General features: G+C 52.3%; 5 protein-coding genes across 5 annotated transcripts; 3 read left to right on the forward strand and 2 right to left on the reverse strand.

The window, feature by feature from the left end:
* Nucleotides 1-258: 258 nt before the first annotated feature.
* On the forward strand, nt 259-582 carry SPSK_10093 (uncharacterized protein; the record flags this gene model as incomplete). The annotated part of the gene is made up of 1 exon (XM_016736649.1): nt 259-582. The coding sequence occupies one exon, from the start codon at nt 259-261 to the stop codon at nt 580-582; it is 324 nt and encodes a 107-aa protein (XP_016588119.1).
* Nucleotides 583-2,417: 1,835 nt separating this feature from the next.
* SPSK_10218 (uncharacterized protein) lies at nt 2,418-2,630 on the forward strand (the record flags this gene model as incomplete). Its single annotated transcript, XM_016736763.1, has 1 exon — nt 2,418-2,630. One exon carries the CDS (start codon nt 2,418-2,420, stop codon nt 2,628-2,630), a length of 213 nt encoding a protein of 70 aa, XP_016588120.1.
* A 42-nt stretch (nt 2,631-2,672) lies between these two features.
* SPSK_09548 (uncharacterized protein) lies at nt 2,673-3,683 on the forward strand (the record flags this gene model as incomplete). Its single annotated transcript, XM_016736120.1, has 1 exon — nt 2,673-3,683. The coding sequence occupies one exon, from the start codon at nt 2,673-2,675 to the stop codon at nt 3,681-3,683; it is 1,011 nt and encodes a 336-aa protein (XP_016588121.1).
* A 1,433-nt stretch (nt 3,684-5,116) lies between these two features.
* SPSK_08539 (uncharacterized protein) lies at nt 5,117-7,783 on the reverse strand (the record flags this gene model as incomplete). The annotated part of the gene is made up of 2 exons (XM_016735132.1): nt 5,117-6,200; nt 6,282-7,783. The coding sequence occupies 2 exons, from the start codon at nt 7,781-7,783 to the stop codon at nt 5,117-5,119; spliced, it is 2,586 nt and encodes an 861-aa protein (XP_016588122.1).
* A 2,679-nt stretch (nt 7,784-10,462) lies between these two features.
* Nucleotides 10,463-13,129, reverse strand: SPSK_08540 (meiosis induction protein kinase IME2/SME1; the record flags this gene model as incomplete). Its single annotated transcript, XM_016735133.1, has 1 exon — nt 10,463-13,129. One exon carries the CDS (start codon nt 13,127-13,129, stop codon nt 10,463-10,465), a length of 2,667 nt encoding a protein of 888 aa, XP_016588123.1.
* Nucleotides 13,130-20,724: the final 7,595 nt, after the last annotated feature.

Below are 20,724 nucleotides of genomic sequence, written 5' to 3' on the forward strand. Positions count from 1 at the left end.
TTGCAAATGGCAGGGAGCCGCTGTGAGGGACTGAACACGCTGGGGACGCCTCTGCTTCCTCTGGTTTGTTCCCCGATTTCGTATCCCCAGATTTCTTGGTTTTAGAGATGCCACTCTTTGTTGTTGTGCGTAAAACCATATTCCCCTCTCCACGAGTTTATTATTTTGTTCTCTTGACCGCTTCAGCCCGATGCCGCCCTCCATGGCCCAACTGTGCTGGCGTGACACACACAACGCATTTGCGTCGAAGGCCCCAACATGCGGTCGGCAAGAGAGCTAGAGCACCAAAACCGGCCCCCACCTCTCATTTTCAAAACTGCCTGCGGCCAGGTTGTGTGCTGCGCCGCCGCGAGCCAGTTGTTGTTCCTCGGCAGCCGGCATAACACTGGAACGCTGAAGCCAGAGGAGCACCCCCAGAAGGGGGAAATGAGAGGCACAAAGAACCAGATGACTTGCGGCCGCAAAGGGATCAGAGCCCCCTTTATCTTCTCTCCGCCATTTCTCCGCATAGTTAGTCTCTCCCAAAAACGATTCGTCATCTCAATGACTGTGGGTGAGGTTGGGGGCGGGGCAAAAGGCTGACTGGCACCATTTCCGTTCTTCGTTTCGCTGGTTGATGCCGGAAATCCACTCAACAATCTTCGTTGTTTGATATCGACCTATGGGGGTGTATGAATCCTGCATGGCTTGCTGCACGCGGAGAGCGAGGGTGACCCTCCACTGAACATGGTGCTAGAGAACCAATGATCGAATCCGAGCCAAATAAAACAGAGTTGGGAGAAGACAGGCCTCGGGCTTTACGAGAAACCAACTCGAACTATTGCTGTGCAGAGCCGCACGTCATTTGGGATGCGGTGGCCAGCTATTGTATCCCCCTCTTTTTTCGTCTTCAGCGGACCGCCCTGGTACTTGTCTCCTTCGAGCGAGATGCCGCCATGTTTAATGCGGATAGCAACGTGACAAATGATTAATTTTGCATGGAGTGGGTCTTTTGAGAGGCCGGATGGTGCTACCGAAGTGGACTTGGGTCGTTATTGTTCTTATTGTCGTCTTATGCTAGATGCCCGTCATCTTTGAGTTGTGCTCTTGACGGTCCGCGCCGCCCATTGCCAATAAATTGCAGCAGTGCCGCATCTGCGAGTTATGACGTGAGCCCATGGATCGACATAGCAAGTGAAGGGAGAATGTCGGTGCCTACTAGGGGGCTGGAGCCGAGTGCGAGGCTACCTATATCCAACCTGTATCACTTGGAGGAAAAGAATGCCGTGAATTGGGTATCTTTTCTTGTCAGCTTTTCTTGTCACATGGACGCGGTCCATGGCTCGTTGACGGTGTGTCTGGTCTCGCTTGTTTTGGCTCGAACGTGTTCCGTTGTGATTCGAGACAAGGTGCTCTTGAGCCGCAAACATTGTAGGAAGGGAAAGACGATCTTCTGTTATCGGCCTGTCGGCTTCGCACTCCTCGTCCTCGTTTTCGTCATTCCATTCTATCGTAGAAGCCGTGTGGCACCAAGAAAATAGTTGCAAGAAATTCGTGTACGCCATAGCATGCAAAGACAGGAAGAGCTAAACGTATCGTCCTTTGCATCTTAGCACGGCGGCCCAACCCTCTGATGTTCGTTCCGCCACACGAAAAGGAGTCCTTGAGCTGTAGGGAGCCAAGCAAATCCCCCCTCCCCTCGAAAAAGGAAAAAGAAAATAGAGCGAGGCTCATCCTTGAAGGGGGTAGCATTCATCTCCGCTGGAGTAAAGCGATGACGGAGTGTTGGGCTGTGGGCGAGCTTTTGCGTGCCTGCAAAGAGGTTCTTGTCGTATCGCAAGTCGTCCTATCAGACCGAGAGCCGCCCAGCCATCGCGGCGTCGAGATACGCACCCTCAAACGTAGCCAGTATGCAAGTTGTAGGCGGTGAGGAGAAGGGTGTGATGATCGCGTTGTCTTCTTGTTGAAATGGAGTATGAATTCAGCATAAGACTGGATGTTTCCAAGAGGAGGCTAGCCAGCGTGTAAGTTAATACATGCCACCTCCACTTTATTTCTTGGAATAACAATGGTAAGTGTAAACTGGACACCTTCGTCGGGCCCTAAGCGGCCGTTGGTTTCGAATCGCTGGAGAGTAAGTTGATCCTTCGACTTCCTTGTGGGATACCTGGGTCCTTCCATCGTAGCGGCTGTAGTCAAGTCGGTCCTGTGTATATATTTCCGGCTCTGTCCTGGTCAGTTTCGGTTCAATCTCGAACCTCACTGTATGCCCAGGCATCCATATCCCGCCATCCTCACCTTGTCTGAATTTGCTTTCACATATCAAGTAAAATATCGTGCCCTTCGGAGTCCATTTCGGTTTTTGGTTCTGTTCCATTCACCTCCTTAGAGCCTCCTATTGAGACTTACACTTGTACGAAGACACTCATCTTTCTGCGATGGCACCAACAGGGGACACGACCGACGATCAACCGATCGATAGTGGCCAAAAGGACGAGGAAGAGGAGGAAATCATATTGGACGATACTTGGACCGAAGACCAAGACTCGGTCTTTGCCGATCACAACAGCGTTGCCGCCACGATGGACGCTTCCGACACACCTGATACCGCAGGTACTTTCTCTCCCCGAACCAACCCCTTCTGGTTCTAAGTGCTGGTCGTTAACCTTCTTTGCTTTTGTGCGAATAAAGAGATGTCAACGCCAAACAACTCAATTGGCTGGTCAGTGCCCGACGACACGTTCACGGAAAACGGAGACTTCTACGTCGACGAACCCGTGTCACCGGGAAGTATGGGAGATAATCTGTCGATCTCAGACGACGGATACGTCCGGCCGTATGCCAATTCCATCAGTGAGAGTCCACCTCTTAGTGGCGTAACTGTCCTGGAGACAAACGTTATCCAGCCAGCCAACGGCGGTCATGCTGGATTGGGGCCCTATCATGAAATCGGCCACCGTTCGCCGAGCCCTATAGCAGACGACTCCCGGAGCCTTGGCAGCAGACGGTGGAGCATGTCCAGCACGTCCAGCACATCCAGCACATTCGACAACGTGGTCGACACTGTCGAAACCGCGCAGCCTGTTGAGGATGCTGCTTCCAATGTTCTTCCATGTGAATTTGCCTTCACGGACTGTGACTACAGCGCTCCGTTGGCATATGACAAAGAATGGGCGAGCCACCATCTATCCCATCTAAAAGGGAAGATACCCAACCAGTGTTCGTGCTGGTTCTGTGGGAAGCTGTTCAATGCCGAGGAGAAAGGGCGGAAGAGGGAGACGAATTTCGAACGCCGCATGCTCCACATCAGTAACCACTATCGCGAAGGCGATTTTGGGGACGAGATGCGTGCCCGTTCCGATTTGCCTTTTTTGCAATACCTTTACCGAAACAAAGTCATCAGCAAAGAAGCATATGCGATGCAGAAGCAATATGAACAGGAGCAATCAACCAGCTATCTACATGACGATGCCAGGTATGCTGGCGATGGCAGCTATACAGGCGATGGCCATTATATCGACAGCATGGTCTCAGGAAATGGCCGCGAAGACATACCTGATACCGGTGGGTTTGTTGGCGACGACGGATACTTCCATGATGGCGACGACTACCTCAGAAGTCGAGAAGGCGATAGCAAAAAGGGCGGCAGGAAACCCGACAAGAAAGACGGTAAGAAGAAGGATGGCCACAGGAAGAAGAAGTGACGCGACGTGTGCTTAAAAGATGAGAGGTGAGAACTGAAGAAGAGAGAGAGGACAATGGAAGGTTCGGAGAATGGGAAGAAGAGGCGGTCATACCTGCCTCTGTTGCTTCCAGCTCACAATGCTGCGACGGTCGCACCTACCAGGTCAAGGCGGCGATCTGGCGGTGTATGAAGTCGATTTCCTCTTTTGGAAACAGCGGTGGGCGGCCTGTTTGTTTTGGTTTCCCCCATTTCACCCCTTTTCACCCCTTTTCTACGTTAGTTCAATTCGTATTGTGTACGGTTCTTTCCTTGTGCCGACGTTTCTGATTGTTCTTTCCTTCGATATGCCTCTGTTTATTTTCGCTCGCTGCTCTTTCCTTTCTCGATTTTGCTTCGCGCTTTCGTGCAATGTCTTCTCATTTCTTAGCCTTCCTCTTTCCCTTGTCTTGTTCCTTCCCACACCTAACGACGCCATGACTTTTTTTTCACTTACCTCTTTCCCCAAACCCCAGCATAGAGCGAGATACCTTTTATTTCCTTTTATTTCCTTTTTTATTTAGCAATCTAGCATGTGTTTTGGAGGAGAATGAAGAATGTAAACTTGGATGTCTTCCCCTCATTCGAACATGGATAGCAGCGCAGTTAAATATAACGACGTTTTGATTTTGTAACACACTTTCCATGCGACGTCACAACACTTCTTCCTTGCCTTGCGACCCGCAATTACCTGTTGGGGCGTAAGGCGCTCCTTCTCTTTTGTTCTGGCCCAGCTCTTGCCGAATTTTACTGAGGAGACAGACCAGTTTCATTTTTGGGCATTAATGACAAGGCCGAGATGCAACAATTGTCTGCATGGAGAACCACAAAAAAACATGCACATTCGTCATTTTTCAACTTTGTCTACATCGAGACGGTCGAGGCCTTTCAACAATTCCTAAGGTATTGTCACATTGTGGCCTGCCACGTCGGTTGTCTTGCGCATCGCACAAATCGGGGAAGGTGCCTTGTCGGGGCGCACCTGCTGTTTTACTCGGATAACAGGACACCATGTCGATACAGCACATAAATACTACTCGGGAAGGAGGGAACCAAGCAAAAGTTTGTTCCTCCTGTTTCTTTCAAGGTGAGATTATCGCCAGGAAGGGGCAATCCAGACGAATACGTACAAAGCTAAAAAGTGCAAAGTGCCTTATTTGTATCGTCTTGTACCTGTGTGTATCTTCGAAATGAAAAATAAAGTGCGCATACCAAACCTTCCCACATCATCTTTCTCCTTGCTACTCAGGACAAAAGTGCACTTTCTGCCCTCCTCGCCATTCACATTGCTACGCTAATATGCAAACTAAACAAGAGACAGCCTGGACAGAAACAAACCGAACAAAACCAAAAATAGCATCCCCTCTCTCCGCTTCTCGTCCTCACCTCTCTTTTCTCTCGTTTCCAGTCCTCCAATCAGTGGAAGTCTGCCTCAACACGGCCATAGCGGACTCCGTCGACCTTGAGCTCGAACCCTAGCCCGGCACTGTCCACGACCATTTCCAAGGTAAAGTCGAGGTTGTCAAACTCAACGCCGCGAGTCGTCGTCAGGCGCGTAAAGAGGCTTCGCGGGACGGCGCTAAGGTCCGTCGTCAATGTACAGACATGTATCAGTTTGCTTCCATTACCGTCCGCATCATCGCCGTCACCGCCGCCGCCGCCGCCGCCGCCGCCTCCTAGATTCTCACTACTACCGTTGTGAGCACCACTCTTTGCAAGCGCACCACCGCCAAACCCGCTGCCGCCGCCTCGGGTGTACGAATCTGGCGGTTCGTCGGCAGCACAGGCAATCAGGTCGTCCGTCACAATCAGCGACTGACCCGGGCGGAAATTACGAGTGTAGTGGAAAGCAATGGGTGACAGGGGCGAGATGGAGTCGCCCTTTGCAATGTGCCACTGCATGCGGTCGGACACCATCCACCGCTCCCAGAGCGGCGACCAGTAGCGCTCGCTGACCGAATGCTTCGCCTCGTCGTAGACGGTGGCATACGATGTGCCATAGTGGAAGCGCGCCCGCCGGGACAGCACCATGCTGCCTTCCAGTCCCCGCAAGACGGCACCACGGACAACGGCTGTCCAGGCATACACGGGCTGCATGACCTCGATGGGCGGAACCAGAACGGATCCGTTTGCAACGCCGTCGCCAAGACTCAAGTTGGCAATGTCCAGCGACGCAGCTGCCGCATGCGTGGGACGCTCGCTATAGGGCGGTGGTGGCAGTTGTGACGAGCCAGTGCCATGGCTGGCGAGCCCATCCATCAGGTTGCCGCGGAAGTGGTGCTTCAATCGCCTGTACAGATAGTCGCTCTGGCCAAAGCCACCGACAAGAATGATGCCGGATACAATGCCGCCCTTTGCACGCAGCTTGTCGACTTGGCCCTGGACAAGATCGCAGACCTCTTTGACGATCGGTTCGAAAATCTCCAGCACCTGCTCGGCTGACATGACCAAGAAACCGGAGTCAAGACCAGCCTCCTCATCATCGGGCAAACCGGGGAACCTGGTGTCGCACGTCAGCACAGGCCGCCCAAAGCAAAGGCCACGGGGGCAAACAATCACAACAACAAAAAAGGCCACTTACGGAATGTTGACTTCCTGATGCTCGTCCTCGTTAAAGTTGCGCTTCACAAACTCCTCAAAGTATCGCAGTCCCATCTGCCAGGTCTTGCTTTTCTTCGTCTTCATTTCGTCGAAGCGGCTCTGGCCAAGTCTACGACACACATGCTCCTCGAAGCGGTAGTTGAGGAACGCGCTGCCACACAGTCCGCCCGTGCCCACGGCCGATTCCTCCACACGCAACGGCTTCAACGAAATAATTTTGTACGCAATCAGGTCGACAGTGCCTCCACCGCCATCGCATACAATAAAGTTGTCACCGACATTGAGGTGGTTGGGCTGGATGGCCTTGAGCGTGTACACAGCGGCGGCCTCGGGCTCACTGATCATCTGGATGGACGAGCGGTCGCCCATGCCCGCGCGCTCGGCGGCCAACAGCGTCGTGTTCTTTGCAGCATCGGACCACACAGCAGGGCAGGTCAGAACAAAGTCTACACGCGTCGAGGCCATAAAGGATGCGCCGTAGCGCCGCGAGAGCGTGTCCATGGTGTGCCTGTAGACCTGGGTGAGATAGTCGGCAACAGCGTCGACCACCGTCTTCTTGTAGCGGCTCAACTGGGCGGCGGTCTCGAGCGGGCTGACATAGAACGGCAGCTTTTGTGTGCGGTCGAGAAACAGCTTGATGCAGCGCAGCCGCGACTCCTCGGGCTTAAACTGAAATCCCCATCGCACCGTGGGCTCTGTGCCCGGTGGCGCATCAATTGGCAGGTCATAGGTCATCTCGGTCGGCACCTTGTCGGAGGTGATGCCGTTTCCGCCGGGCCACGTTTTGATAATCTCGATGTCGTCGGGCATGGGTGTGTACACGGCGGCGACTCCCGAGAACGTCGTGCCAAAATCGACTCCCACAATGAGACGGTCCGTCGGTGGTGTGAACTCGCGAACGGGTTCACGGACCGGGCCATGGATGGCTTCCGCTGCCGAGGGCGGGTTTGGGGTGCCCGAGCTGGCCGGCTTGGAGACAGCGGCGCCAACGGGTGCGCCTGCGGCTGCTGCTCCTGCTGCGGCATTGGCAGTGTTTGAGTTGGAGTTGGAGCGAAAGAGGGAGGTTGTCGACGACGAGGCCGAGTTGGCGCCACCGGGTATTAATGAAGGTGCCGGGCCCTGCGACGTCGGCGACGTCGGCGAGTAGACGGTGCCTCGCGCGCCAGCCTGGTTCGCTGCTAACGACGCTGCAGTCAATGACGTTGGTGTCAACAGCAGCGAAGACGAGGAGGACGTGGAAGCGTGGACTCTTGGAGGTGGGGGCGGAGGCGGCGTTGGCACTGTATAGGCAGCTGCTGCTGTTGTGCCGGCGACTGCTGCGGCCGACGACGCGGCGTTATTGTGTATTGGTGGGGGCGGCGGGGGTGGTGTGGGGGTAGAGACGGGCGCCGAGGTGTACGTCGCAAAGTAGTTGCTCCGTGTATCTCGCGACCGCTGCGCCGGCGGTGGCGGTGGTCGTAATGGCCCGCCGTTGTTGCTCATGGTCGGAGGGGCAGGGACGAAGAGAATCGGCTTGGAGGGGGGGCGGGGCAGCTCCGGCGTCGCTCAAGTCCCTTCCGGGGTTGAAACGGAGCACAATGTGCGGATGAGCCGCCGCCAAAGAAGCGACACACAAAACTGGGTAAAGCGCACGGGAGTGAGTGTGACCGTGCCAGCGGCAATGAGAGGGAGACGAGGAGGTGAGCTCGGTGAGGTTGACGGTATGGGTCTGCCCCTCCGCTATTCCACCACTAAACTAAGCCGTCTTGCGCTGTATTGACAACCGACGACGATGTATGGTGAGGAAGGTTTGTTGACGGTCGCGTTTCCGGTATGGGACGCAAAAATGAGATCACCAGCGCTGGTAAGTCGAATTGTGTCGTGAAGTCATTCATGAGACGTTGAAAGGAAAGAAAGGTAAAGGATCATCGACCAGGAAGGGACGGGGAGGTCAGTGCCTACGGTTGTGCGTTCCGTGGCATGTGTAAAGCTAGGCTGTAAAGATTAGAAAAGAACTGGGCAGATTGACCAGGCTGACTAGTGGGGAAGAGGAGAATTGGCGGGGAAAGCGCGATTGAGGTGAAAACCCAAAGAAAGAGGATAAATAAAACTAAAGAAAAGAAAGAAAATAAAAAATACAAGAACGACGAGAATCACAGAATAAGAGAAAGAAGCAATGCGAACGTGAGTCGGTATGGTATTACCAAGACTATCGAGAAAAGCGCGTGCATAATTGTCCCCAGTCATTTTTCATTTCTCTTCTCAGACGGTTCTGCGAATTGCACGAGAATAGAAGGCTGATCGCGGCCTTGCAAACTGTCCGTCCTATTACCTTTTATCGCGTGCCACTTTTTGGTGCCAGGCACCCGTTAAAAATAGTGCGGATTGGGGCCCGCTCCGCCAAAAAAAGAGGGGAAAGCGAACAACCAACGAATTAGGGAAACAGTACTGTTTCCGAACCTTACGCGATAGCTTCATTTTTGTTTTGTTGCTGCCTGGGGTCTGAAAGGCAGGGAGTTAGGAGCTTCCCGTCCGCCTGTGCCAATCCTTTCCTTCTTCACTTAGCTTCTTCCAACCGCGCGTTGACCTCGACGGTCTTGAAACTACGAAATACATTGGCCTCGCAAATGTAGGCTCCGCGTCGATAAGATTTTGTTTCCATCCACTAGGTCAAGAAGTTCGACCTTTCTGTTTTTCCATACTTCATAAACAAGGTGGCAGACAATCCATTAAGCTGACATCGTGTTTGACCGTCTTGGGGTCTAAAAAGACAGGGATCCAGAAATGGGTGGCGCAGTCGCAATTGTATGGCAAGACAAACGAGAAGGCTGAGACTCGGCAGGCTAAGCATTTTGGGCTTTTGCGTTTGGACTGACAACACAGCCTTATGACAAAGGCACCGTTTCAAGTATGGACTTCGCATAGCTCTTGTGGTACAAAAATGTTCATTTTTCAACTAATCAAAACATAGCGCCCAGGCCTTTGTTCCCGAACATGCATTTTGCAGTGGAAGTATATAAGTAGGTGCGTCCCACGGAAGGAACAGTGCCAAATGAGAAAGGAACCTTTTGACACCGATCCAGCCTCCTCGAGTATCACTCTTATGCTCTCCGGGTACCGCGCAATATAATAAATATATAAGAAGTATGAAAACGATGGTATAAAGGGGGCTGCTGGAGGGGATGTGCGAAAAGTATAACGCAGGAGAAGACGCGACGGTCAAGAAAGGGAGTTGCGAGATACAAACTTGTAGAAGGTCTGATAGTCAACAATAAAAGCAGTGTAGGCTGGGAATAACCTTCCCGCTAGATATAACGGTTATATCGGTCCGGCGGTCAAGGTAGGAGAGCATAGGAGTGAGCAGGCGAAAGAAAATGGTCGAGCCATCCAATGTATGCAACTTGGGAAATGTACAACATATAGTAAAAAGCGATTAAACAAAGGAGAGATTGAAAGCACTGTAAGTGGACGAAAACGAGAAGAAGTGTGAAGAACCAGGGGGTATTATGTAAAGCGTCCAATTTTCTAGCGCTGGTAGGTTGCTTTGCGGATATGTGTAGGTATAAAGCCAAAAAGCCAAAACAATAAACGTACTAAAAGATTGTAAATAAAAGATCGCCATGCTGTTTGAAACTATATGAAATCGGGTCACAGACACTGCAGAACCCATTTGCCAGGCCCGGTGTTCGATTCCAAAGGGTGGGGGTATGTATGTGCGGTTTGCGAGAAAAGGAGAAAAAGAAGCAAAAACGCGGCAGCTCGACAATGTCGACCCGGCAGTCTATATACGTATGTGGAACGAGGGTAAGAAATAGCACAAGGCGCCGGTAGAGATCGAAATTGGACGAGGTGGTTTCCTCAAGTCATCTCGTCTATCCCAGGAAAGAAACTTAAAACAGGTAAAAAATGAAAGTGAAAGAAAGTCAGAAGAGATAGCCCGCAGTAACACCGCCATATGACTGGATAGATGACAATCAATGAAAGACAAGAAATGAGAATGAAAGTAAAGCAAAACGACTTTTTGTGAAAGTGCTGAAACCCGCCACGACGACAAAACAAAAAGGGGAGCTGAACAAATGAGCGAAGACTTAATATAAATATAGACAAAGGAAATTAAGTGGTAGTAAAGTGGCATAGAATGAGCAAAGAAGATGGGGTTTGAGATCTTGTTGGTATCGTCCTTTAGAATCGGTTACTCGCAGCCCAGATGCTGGCAGATGCAGAGGCGGCCCAGTCGTTCTCGTCGTAAGGAGGTGTGGGCCACTTATAGTCGCCAGCAGCCTTCTTGCCGAGGTCCAACGGCTTAGGTGTGACAGCTTCATTGCTGTCACCAAACAGAACGTTGTGGCCGCTGGCGGAAGGTGACGGCGTCGGGTAGGGGTTCGAAATGGCAATGTTGCTAACCGATTGCCGCAGGGCCGGCTTGCCATCCTTTTCAAGACGCTTCATGGCACGGTGGGTCGAGTTGAGAACTTCGTCGAGCAACTCGTCCTCCTCATCAGGTGCGTCGTACTGGTACACGCCCTGCGTAGCCTGTGCACGCCGTGTTCTGCTGGAGATAGGGCCACCGCCACTACGTGCCGCAACAAGCAAGTTGTCAACGGAGCGCGGTTGGTGGTGAGGCAGCGAGTGGTGGCGCTTGAGGTTGGTCATACCTGCCGGAGGCACGCCCACCGTAGCACCCATGGTTACCGAAGATGTAAGATTGCTCGTTGAGCCATGTGCCGGGATGGTTGGCAGGTAGCCGCTGTTGGCATCGCCAGCGTGGCCCTGCTTTTCGAGTGAATCGTACGTGTTGCTGGTGGGGAGCGCCGAGGTGCTCTGCACTGGAACAGCCATGGGCATGTACGAAGCCTGCGTCTGTTGGTCAATCACCATGGACGAGCGGTTGCTGGCCCAAGGACCGCAACCCGCTTGTGCCTCCATCTCATCGTATGCTGGTGAGATGGGCGTCTGGTGGCGGCCAGAGAAGCGACGTGCCCGCTTACGGAGGTGGGAGAAGAAGCTCTCCTTATGGGCGCTGGGCGGCGAAACAAGGCCCGTGTTCCCATTGAGAGCCTGCTCGGCCTGCTGGCGGTGGAGGTCGGCATAGTGGTTAGTGCTGGAGGCAACGGACAGCTGGCGGCCAATCTTCTTGGGTGTCTTTTCGTCTGACCGGCCGGCGGCATTCGCGTACGCATCGTTGTACATGGGCGTCCGGTTGTTGGCCTGTGCCGTCACAGCATCGGACATTGGTGAAATTGGACGGATCGTGGGGAGAATGGGCATCGGTGCCACGTTAGACGGGCCGTTTGTCCAGGTCGTCCGCTTGCTGGCGGCCGGCCGCACCTTGGGCAAGATGGCCTCGGCAGACTGGTGATGCTCTGGCGCTGGGCGCGGGCCAGCTGGTACCTGTGGGGCAGCCTGTACAACAGCAGGCGTGGCAGTGGCCTGTGACGGAACTGGTGCCCGCGTGGGCAACTGCGCGTGAGAAGGAACCACCGCTGGTGTTGGTGCCTGGGCAGGCGGAGGTCCTGCTTGTGGCATGGCGACGGATGCCGCGGTGGGCGATGTCACCATCGTGGAAAGGGGAGCCAAAATACCAGCGGGATCCTTAGACACGACGGTCGCCTCGGGAGCTGGCTCGGAGCGGCCAATGAGTGACTTGCGGTACCATGGTTGCTTGACAGAAGTAGGGGTCGACGAGCCGGAGTCCTTGGACGCGCGGCCGAGATCCGACTGCTTGCGGCCCAGGATGCGTGAAGCAGATGACTTGGGGCGCAGAGGGTCAACAGCATCTACAAAGTACTCGTGGGCCAGGGCCTGTGTTGACGTGGGCCGCGTCTTGGGGTCCCACATCAGACACCAGGTGACGAAGTGGCTCAGTGATGCTGGCCACTGCGGTGCCTGCAAAATCGTATCGATGGCATGAGGTGCCATCTTGGGGAAGGAGAAGCCCAGCTTGCCCGCAAGGCGCGAGCCCTCCCGCCACTCACCGCCGCCAACACGTTGGCCGGCCTTGTTGTACCAGTTGCCGGGGCTACCCATGATCTCACAGACGCGCCAGAGCTGGTCGACCTCGTTGACACCCGGGAAGAGCGGCTTAAGGGTGGCCACCTCGACAGCCATAGCACCGACTGCCCAGATGTCGACAGGCGCCGAGTACTCGCCGGCGCGAAGCAGGACCTCAGGTGCACGGTACCACCGTGTCGAGACGTAAGTGGTGTACGGCAGCTTGGAGTGGGTTTCACGGGCAAGGCCAAAGTCGGCAATCTTGACCGTGTACGAGGGAGGCGTCGAGGGTGGTGTGACGAGGGATGAGTAACGGCGGAAGGAGTTCGAGGTCTCTTGGTGGCCGGAGGACGAGACGAGTATGTTCTCGGGCTTGATGTCGCGGTGGAAGAAGTTGTGGGCGTGGATGTGCTCGAGACCCTGCATGATCTGAAAGAGAATGCTCTTGACGCTGGCGTTGTCGAGGCACTTGTGGTCCCTTGCCTTCATGAGCTGGTAGAGGTTGCCCTCCATGTACTCCATGCAGATGTGCAGCTTCTTGCTGAAGGGGTCGAGGAAGATGTCGAGAGCAGGCACGAGGTGTTGGTGCGGCGGCAGTGTGCGCAGAAAGACGACTTCACGGAGCTCCAGGCATGGCGTGAAGGATTGAAAGGTCTTTTTCATCGTCTTGATGGCAATGACGGTGCCACGACGGGCAACATTGGAGCCAGCACTGCGGACGCGGGCAAGGACGACGCTACCGAAACTACCGTCGCCAATCTCTTTGAGAACCTCAAAACGCTCCTCGAGGGCCATCGTATTTGCGGCATGCTGATGACTCGAGGAGCCCCGGTGTGTGAGATCGTGTGTGACTGCCATTGTGGAGGTAAAGAATGGCGGTTATAGCGACGCTGAGGAATCGTAAACAGAACGCGAAACGTGAACGAATGACAGAGTTATCGTCGGGCGAGAGACAGCACAACCCAACACACTAAATCACATAGGTTGTCCAAAAGAACCGAAGAGGCAAAGCCGATAGAGAAACAGGTAAGGAACGGAAAGGTCGGCGGCGGCTGTGGCAGCAGCGTCAACCCAGGAAACTCAGAAGAGTGCTGGCTGCTTGGGAGGATCTAGAGAAAGCCAGTGTTAGAAGAAAGAGCATTGGAATTAAAAAAAATCAAAGATCATATACGTCGAGGTAGTCAAATGTAGCAAGAGACAGCTCGCATCGTCAGGCATAATTGTGACGCTCGGATTCTCTGGAGTACAGCAGACAACGGCAAAGGAGAGTTAATCGCAGGAGCACAGGAAACACCTGTGTGACGTGCGGCACCCTTGAAAGGTCGACGACGAACGTACTTAGATCCCAAAGTCGAAGGCTCTTTCAGAAAAAGAGCAAGCTTGTGGTTTCCGGCACATTCAGACTGATTTTTGAGGGGTAACGAGAGCGATTTGCGAGAGGATCGGTTTGCGTGTGAGATGGACAGTGACAACACGACTGTCTTGTTGTTTCCGGGGTTTTGGATTCGTCGTCGTCCGTCGGTCGTTGACAGCGAGAGAATAAAGGGCGAAGCTGAAGCGATTGACTGGCTGTGACGGATCGATTGGAGCAGGTGCGATGTGCTACGGTCGCGAAGAAGAGCGGTCGTTGGCAGCACCAGCTGTCATCGAAGGAGGTCGATGCTGAAGCTTGTTGCAGAAAAGAAAACAACGAGGGGGGAACGAAAGATGTAGACGAAGGAGGAAAGGGAAAAGAAAGGAGGAAAGGAAATGAAGCTAGATGTGAGAGGGAGATGAGTATGGGAGGGGGGTGTGTGGTAGCCACAAGTACTAGCAGGGTAAGAGCAAGGGACTCAGTGTAGCATGCCTGACTGGTATTCAGTAATTATGCTCTGTGCTCCATATGGAAGGAACCTGAGGAGTAGGGAGTGGAGTGGGAAAGAACGAGGGACTTTAGAAAGAGAGCAGCTACTCGGAAGGAGGAAAGAGGGAAAGAACGAAGGAGAACCTAATAAAATGAATATCGAAACAAACGAACGGGTTACAGAGGAAGGGCCAGAAAAGGACGCGAAGGGCGGAGAGAGAGAAACGCGCAAATCAAGAGCGACAGTGCGATGAAAGCTATTACATTGGGGATTATTGCAGAGAGGCGGATTCACAGTGCTCACGAGAAAAGGGAGAGAGCGTGTGTATAAGACTGTGAGGAGAGGCAGAAGAGAGAACCAAAGGAGAAGGAGCGTCTGATGGGGAGACACGGCGAGAGATTGGGGGAAGGCATTGACGGGCCCAAGGAAAGAAGGGGGTGTGGGCGTAAACTCGTGGGAGAGAACGCGACTTGTGGGCAGCTCCTTCCATCACGAAAGGAAAGGAGAGTGGGAGCACGGAAGGGTACCTGACTTTCGCGGGAGCCGCCCGGCGACGGATAAGTACCGTCCTTTGGTTCTCCTGGGCGACCCTGGCCTGGCCAGCGCCCTGGCCGGTCTGTCATGGATGCCACATTAACAAACATACGCCCCTGTTGGAAACGGTCAAGGACCTACGGGGGTCCCTAAAATTAATGGAGGAAATAAATAACCAAAAATAAAAGCAGAAAATCAAAAATAAAAGGGAAAAAGCGACCGTAGCGAGGATCACTGCCCCGTGAAGCAAGAGCAGCACCTGAACTAGCGTCCTAATCTAGGCTTAGTCTCCCGTTCATGGGCCACAAACAGCAAGACAACACACTATGCGTCAAAGGCGCTAGCAGTCGTGGAAGGAGCTCCCCGGAACGCCAAAAAGGAGGGATCAAGGGATCAAAAAATTGTGACACAGTGGAGAGGCGTCAGGAGGGCAGGAGCGACGACACATCGGATCTGGCAAAAGGCTCAGCCATACACAGAAGCAAATGTCGCGCCAGGCAAAGGACCTGTAATATTGGTAAATAAGACTGAGCGACGCCTTTTTCATCTTTCTTTCTTTCTCTTTTTTTGGGCTTTTGCAACCCTTTTTTTTAGACAAAAACGGTGAGAGACAAAGTAGTAGCATATGAAGCAAACCACCCAGCGACATTAGCGCTATGCGGTTGCGGAACTAGCGCACGCCAGGCGGACGGGCGGTCTGGAGACTGCCGCGCCGGCGAAATTGACAGGCTACTTTGACTTTACTGGTCGGTGAGGACAAAGAATGATGGCGCTTCTTATGGCACGAGTTCCCTGTCTGTTTTGTGCTGCTCTCGGAGAACCCTTTTGATATTGTGGCAGGTCCAAATTGTGGCGTCGCTCGCTACAAGACCATTCGCAAAGGGTCGACGTCCGTTAGCAAAAGCGAGCTGCAGCTTCTTCGCTGGAAATCGCGAAACGAAAGCGGCCTCATCAAGCGGCCTGGATTGCTAGGAAGAACTAGGTCGCATCTTGTCTAGGCCTGGCCGATGCAGAATCGCCCACACAGTACTTTGGAGGACATGCACCGGAACAAGTTCGAAACATTGAAAAAGATAGAATTGGGGTTTGCAGGTTAAAAAACTGCGAGAGGCTCATTTATGCTGAAAGTAGTCTTACAGTTCCATAGCGGCCGCCAAGCCAGGCCTCAGCGGGCCTCCTCATGCGTCCTGAGAAAACGAAAATCGCCCCAGTTGGGGACATAGTAAGATACAGAAGCAGAGAAGGAGGCGAGCGTCGGCTGCCAGTCCTCCAAAAAGCCTTCCTGGTAGGCTCGGTAAGGTTGCAAGGCGATATTTACGCCCGTAATCAAGATTATCGGCAAGGAGCTCGGAGAACGCGAGAAGGAGAGGCAACGAGGGAGAGAGACGCGAAAAAAGATACTAGTAACGACACACATATTCAGAGCAAACAGAAGTACTGTTACACCCAACGAATCCGAGCAATATCTCAAGGCTGGCCTCAGTGGTCGCCTATTTCAAGTAACCGAGGAAATTTGGCCCAAGTTGTTACCATTTAGCATGAACGAGACATTGAGAAAAGGATTGCACAAACGTCGGAGGAAGAACAGTGGGCAGGAAATGGTATCTTTGCACTAAGGACAAGATCCTGCAAACGTTGTTTATTTCGGTGTCCGAACAAGATTGGTGGCAAAAAGGTGAGAAAACAGGCCAGAGGACAGCTTCATAGAGGATCAGCACGCCAGGCAACGACAGGAGCCGATACTGCTCATTGTTCAAAGGAAAACAACGTGTGCCATTGCACAGTTTCTTGGCTCTTGAGGGCTGTTGCTGTGTGCCATTTCCAGAAGCGAGATAAATAATACAGAAATATCTTGCGATAGCAACGACAGTCGAGTAGGTTGACGACAGCCTGTTTCTCTGGGTACTCATGTTGCATTGCGAACAGTTGTTCCTGTGTGCTGTATTCCCTCTTTGTTTTGATACGAAAACTGGTTGGGCGAATAAGATAAGAGGCACGGGCAAAGTGGTTGTGGTGGTAGTAACAGGCGGGAGCCACTGACAAATACCACATAAGAGGCGATATTTTTGGCGTTGGAATGCGTGAAGTGCTCGCCCTGGGCATCTGGGTCTCCAGAACTGAATGGCAGTGTGTCTGTTGCTGCCACGCAACCTTTGTCCATTCCAAGGCGAGCGTGAACACTCTCGGTGACTTAACATGGTACTATCATTTGTACCGTGCCTTTCCTGTGCTGCATCTCGAGTTTAAAGTTTACCAAAAGGTCTACATAACTTGCATCTTCTCTCCGAAATACCGCCCGTTCGGCATATCATCAGATACAATGCAAGGTGCAACAGTAATGTACGGAAGTAGAGGAAACGGCTAACCAGTCTCTACAATGCCATCGTTGAGTGCTCCGTTTTGGGGAGAGCGAATCGCCAGCAATATCTCGTGTGAGCTATTAGGGCGGGATCTACGACATACGGAGTAGTGAAAGGAAGACCCGAAAATTACTTGTGAGAACGGAAGCAAGGATGCAGGTTTTGCTAGAAATAAGTAAGAAGAAACGATGAACTGTGGCTAAAAACGGGGAGACTGTGGCATAATGGGAAAAGCGGGTTAGCAATGCACCCGTCGCGGGAGCAAGCCGGTGTAGGGAAGGGAAGGGAAAGGGACAATGGAAAGAAAAGGGAAGTGAAAGCAATACAATACAGTTATGGCATACTCCATACGGAGGTACTTAGAACAAAATAGTCTGTAAAATGTGCAGAAAGGATGGGGCCTATCAGATACACCGACAAGCCGGCGAAACGACCATGAACTGCAATCTGCTCCGGTAGGATGAACAGAAACAAAGTACAATCAGTGGTCATCTTGTCTTCGTCTGTGGCCTTTTTTCGAGCCATCGGTCATCTTCATTGCCTCCTCCGCCCTTTCGATATGGTTTCTCTCTGTTACCACCGTTGGTACCCTGTATGCTTGATGCTATCGTCAAAAAGTATGTGTGTGTATGTAACAAAGAGAGGGAAACACACACAATTTGTGCAGTCACACACACACCAATTGCAACAAGCGGACAAAACGCGCGCCACTGGTGTACGGTACAGCTGTCGCCCTTGCCTTTTTTGGCTTCGGAGAGCGGGTCTTGGTCTCTCCTTCCTCGTTCTGTTTTGGCAGAAGAACACAGATGAAAAGGGGGCAGTCGCAGATGGCCCCAGTTTTTATTCAGGGACGTGACCCGCCCGCTTCCCGAACTGGACTTTGCGTCGAGGGAAGGTGCAGATAGTCTTTCGTGAAAGTGCACAAATTCCGCATTCAGACAACAATATCGTATGAACCTTCCCTACTGGCCTTCTCTTTTGTCCTTTTGCCGTCTTGTCCTTGGCGTAGCTGATGAAGCTTCGCCGGCGTCCAGAATTATTACCTCGTGCCTCACCGTCTGGTGGCATAAAGTATCTCTATCCAGCAGGACGCAATATCAATATTAAAAAGCAAAAAAGAAAGCTTTCTGGTCGCAGAACTCTGGTCCTGATTGCGCCAGATATAAGAGGCTATAGGTCGCCTTTTCGTCCTTTCCCAGTCGCGGCATTTGTAACATGACACAGGTTGCTTGGTTTTGACGCGTTTGATGAAAGTCATGTAAAAAGGGGGTACTGAAAGAGTACTTAAGATGTGTATGAAATTGCAGCTGATCGGTGCGTATCACCTTGTACTCGCTTGTGAGCGACACGCGCTCCGATCCCTGGTAAATTGTTAAATGGCTATTTGGGAGCGTTGAGGGACGCTCCTCCCCACTGGTCTTGAAACGGTGACAGGAAGAAGGAAGCTAAATGGGGAAAAAGACCAAACGGAAAGAATCGCTGTGCCGAAATGCTCTGAAATTCCAATCAAATTCACCTCGTCCCGTCTACTATTTACTCAGGGTGGTATTAAGGTAGGGGTCGAGAACGTAGCTTGAAACGGCAGTTCAGACAGTAAAGAAGAAAAATAAAATAAAAAAGAAGAGAAGAAAGAGCATGTGGAAATGTTCCATATTGCGACGCAGCATCAGGGCGGCATGAAAAGGCAACTGCTTCTGGAGTGCTGCTTTCAAAACGGCAAGAGTCCAAGGACAAAGAAACACAAAAGCCTAATCAGGGCAGACTGTCCGCTGTCATTGAAAAACGGGAGACGGGAGCTGAAAAAGAAGCATCCTAGAGACAGAAACCACGCGTGGGTAGACAGGAGGCAGTCTCGAAGAGGTCCCGATTGACTGAGATACGCCTTAGTTCATGTCGTGAAAAGGGGGCTATGCCGTAACAGATACAGCGATCAGAGGGCCTTCCGCCAACCAGAAGACACCAAAACCAAGCAAGAGGAATGTATCGCCATGGTCAATCAGCCCATCAGACAAAACTGGCCGTTTTCCAGCGGAGGCAAGAGACAGGAGGCAAGGCCCGTCAAAGAATTAACTCAGGCAAAGGTATAGTTTGCAGACGAACTGGCACGCGATGCAAGGGATAAGCCTCAAACCAGCCCATCTTGCTGTCGACAGGACACTAAACACATATTAGTGGCCTCGCTCTTCGAAAAGAGTTGCCGCCCCCGCCAACAAGTCTCGGAACAGCCAGTCAGTTCGGTACAGAGTAAAGATGAGAACAGAGCTGGCATGGCGTAGATCGGCCGGGAATGTCTTTCCTTGTGTGAACTGTCGTAGTTGTGGCCAGAGGAATCATGGAGAACCACGTAGGATAAGAATATATTTACTATCTTTATCGCAGACCATACAACAAAGCAGTAACTTTACAGAACGCACGAGCCCTCCAAATAAAAGGAGGCGTGTTACGAAGAGAAAGAAGAGGACGAACGAATGGTCGATGCGAATGCCTGTGTGTGCTCTGTGGGTGGACGTGCGCAGAGAGCAATGCTTCTGTTGGCTAACCATCGCGGGGATAAATGCCCCCATGGTGTGCGCGCTTCAAGGCAAGGGAGCTCAGCTCCTTTGGGATAGGAAAGGTCTCACATGCTGTGAAATGCGTCGGACAGTCGTAGTGCATAGCGTTTGTCACTCCACGCCTGTATTTTATGCTCTGCATATGCACCTTTCCAGAACCATATGCAGGAACACTGCTCCCAATATGTGGTCGCGGCTCAGGTGTGCGGGCGGCATGCACCGGCGAAGTCTTGCCGGCCACCGAAAGCTGGGACTTATGGTGGAAGGGGAATGGCCCTCGGAAAATCTGTCGCAATGCCTGACCATCGACGACGCAGCAAATAACACCGCTCTCCATCTCCACCACGTTATGTCCTTTTGAAAAGGCACCTACGCCAAATGCGGTGTTGGCGCTGGGTCCAAATGTCGTTGCGAAGTGAGATACTCCCCCGTGTTAATTATGAAAATACCACCGTTATTTCGCCCAATGATACGTTCCTGAAATCGCCCTGTTCGGGCGACATAGAGACTCCATACTTGTCCATCCTTTTGTCCTGCAGTTTTGGTGAGGATAGTAAGCTTGACGTGCCCTCTTTTCTGGATGTTTTCTATTTTTTCTTGCAGCCATGTCGCACTTAAATTCTATTAATATTCTAGAAAAAAAAAATCTAATGTAATTACGGAGGCGATTTTCGCCATGTAATTTCTCTCCCTCCTGTTTCTCAGAATCACTCCACTGGCTTGACCGGGGGTGCAGGTCGACCTCACAGGGATTCAGCCAGAAAAGGAGATGGGGTACGGAGTAAAGGGGCTTTAGAGGCCAAGTGAATATGGGAGAAAAATCTGGCAAATAAAGTGCACGGAAAGAGGGAGGTGAGAATCAAGCAAATTCATGCAAAATCCTGGGAAAAGAGCAAGGCAAGGAAAGGAAAGGAAACTGGGTGGGTTGGGCACGTTGTTTCAACTTGCTGCCGTCTCGGCCAGTGAGATCGCACTCCGTATCCTTCTTTTCATTGGGATCACTGCGTCCACTAGGTGCGTCTCTCAACCTGTATGCCACCATGTTTCGCCCGTCACACATCTCTGACGACCAATCACAGCTCATGCTCAAGCACCAGTTGTTACGTCGAATGGCCACCAGCCAGTCTTCCATTGAGGTCTGGTACGCCTTACGGAGTACTTTT

This window comes from Sporothrix schenckii (genome assembly GCF_000961545.1).
Source record: "Sporothrix schenckii 1099-18 chromosome Unknown Cont44, whole genome shotgun sequence".
Lineage (NCBI taxonomy): Eukaryota > Fungi > Ascomycota > Sordariomycetes > Ophiostomatales > Ophiostomataceae > Sporothrix > Sporothrix schenckii.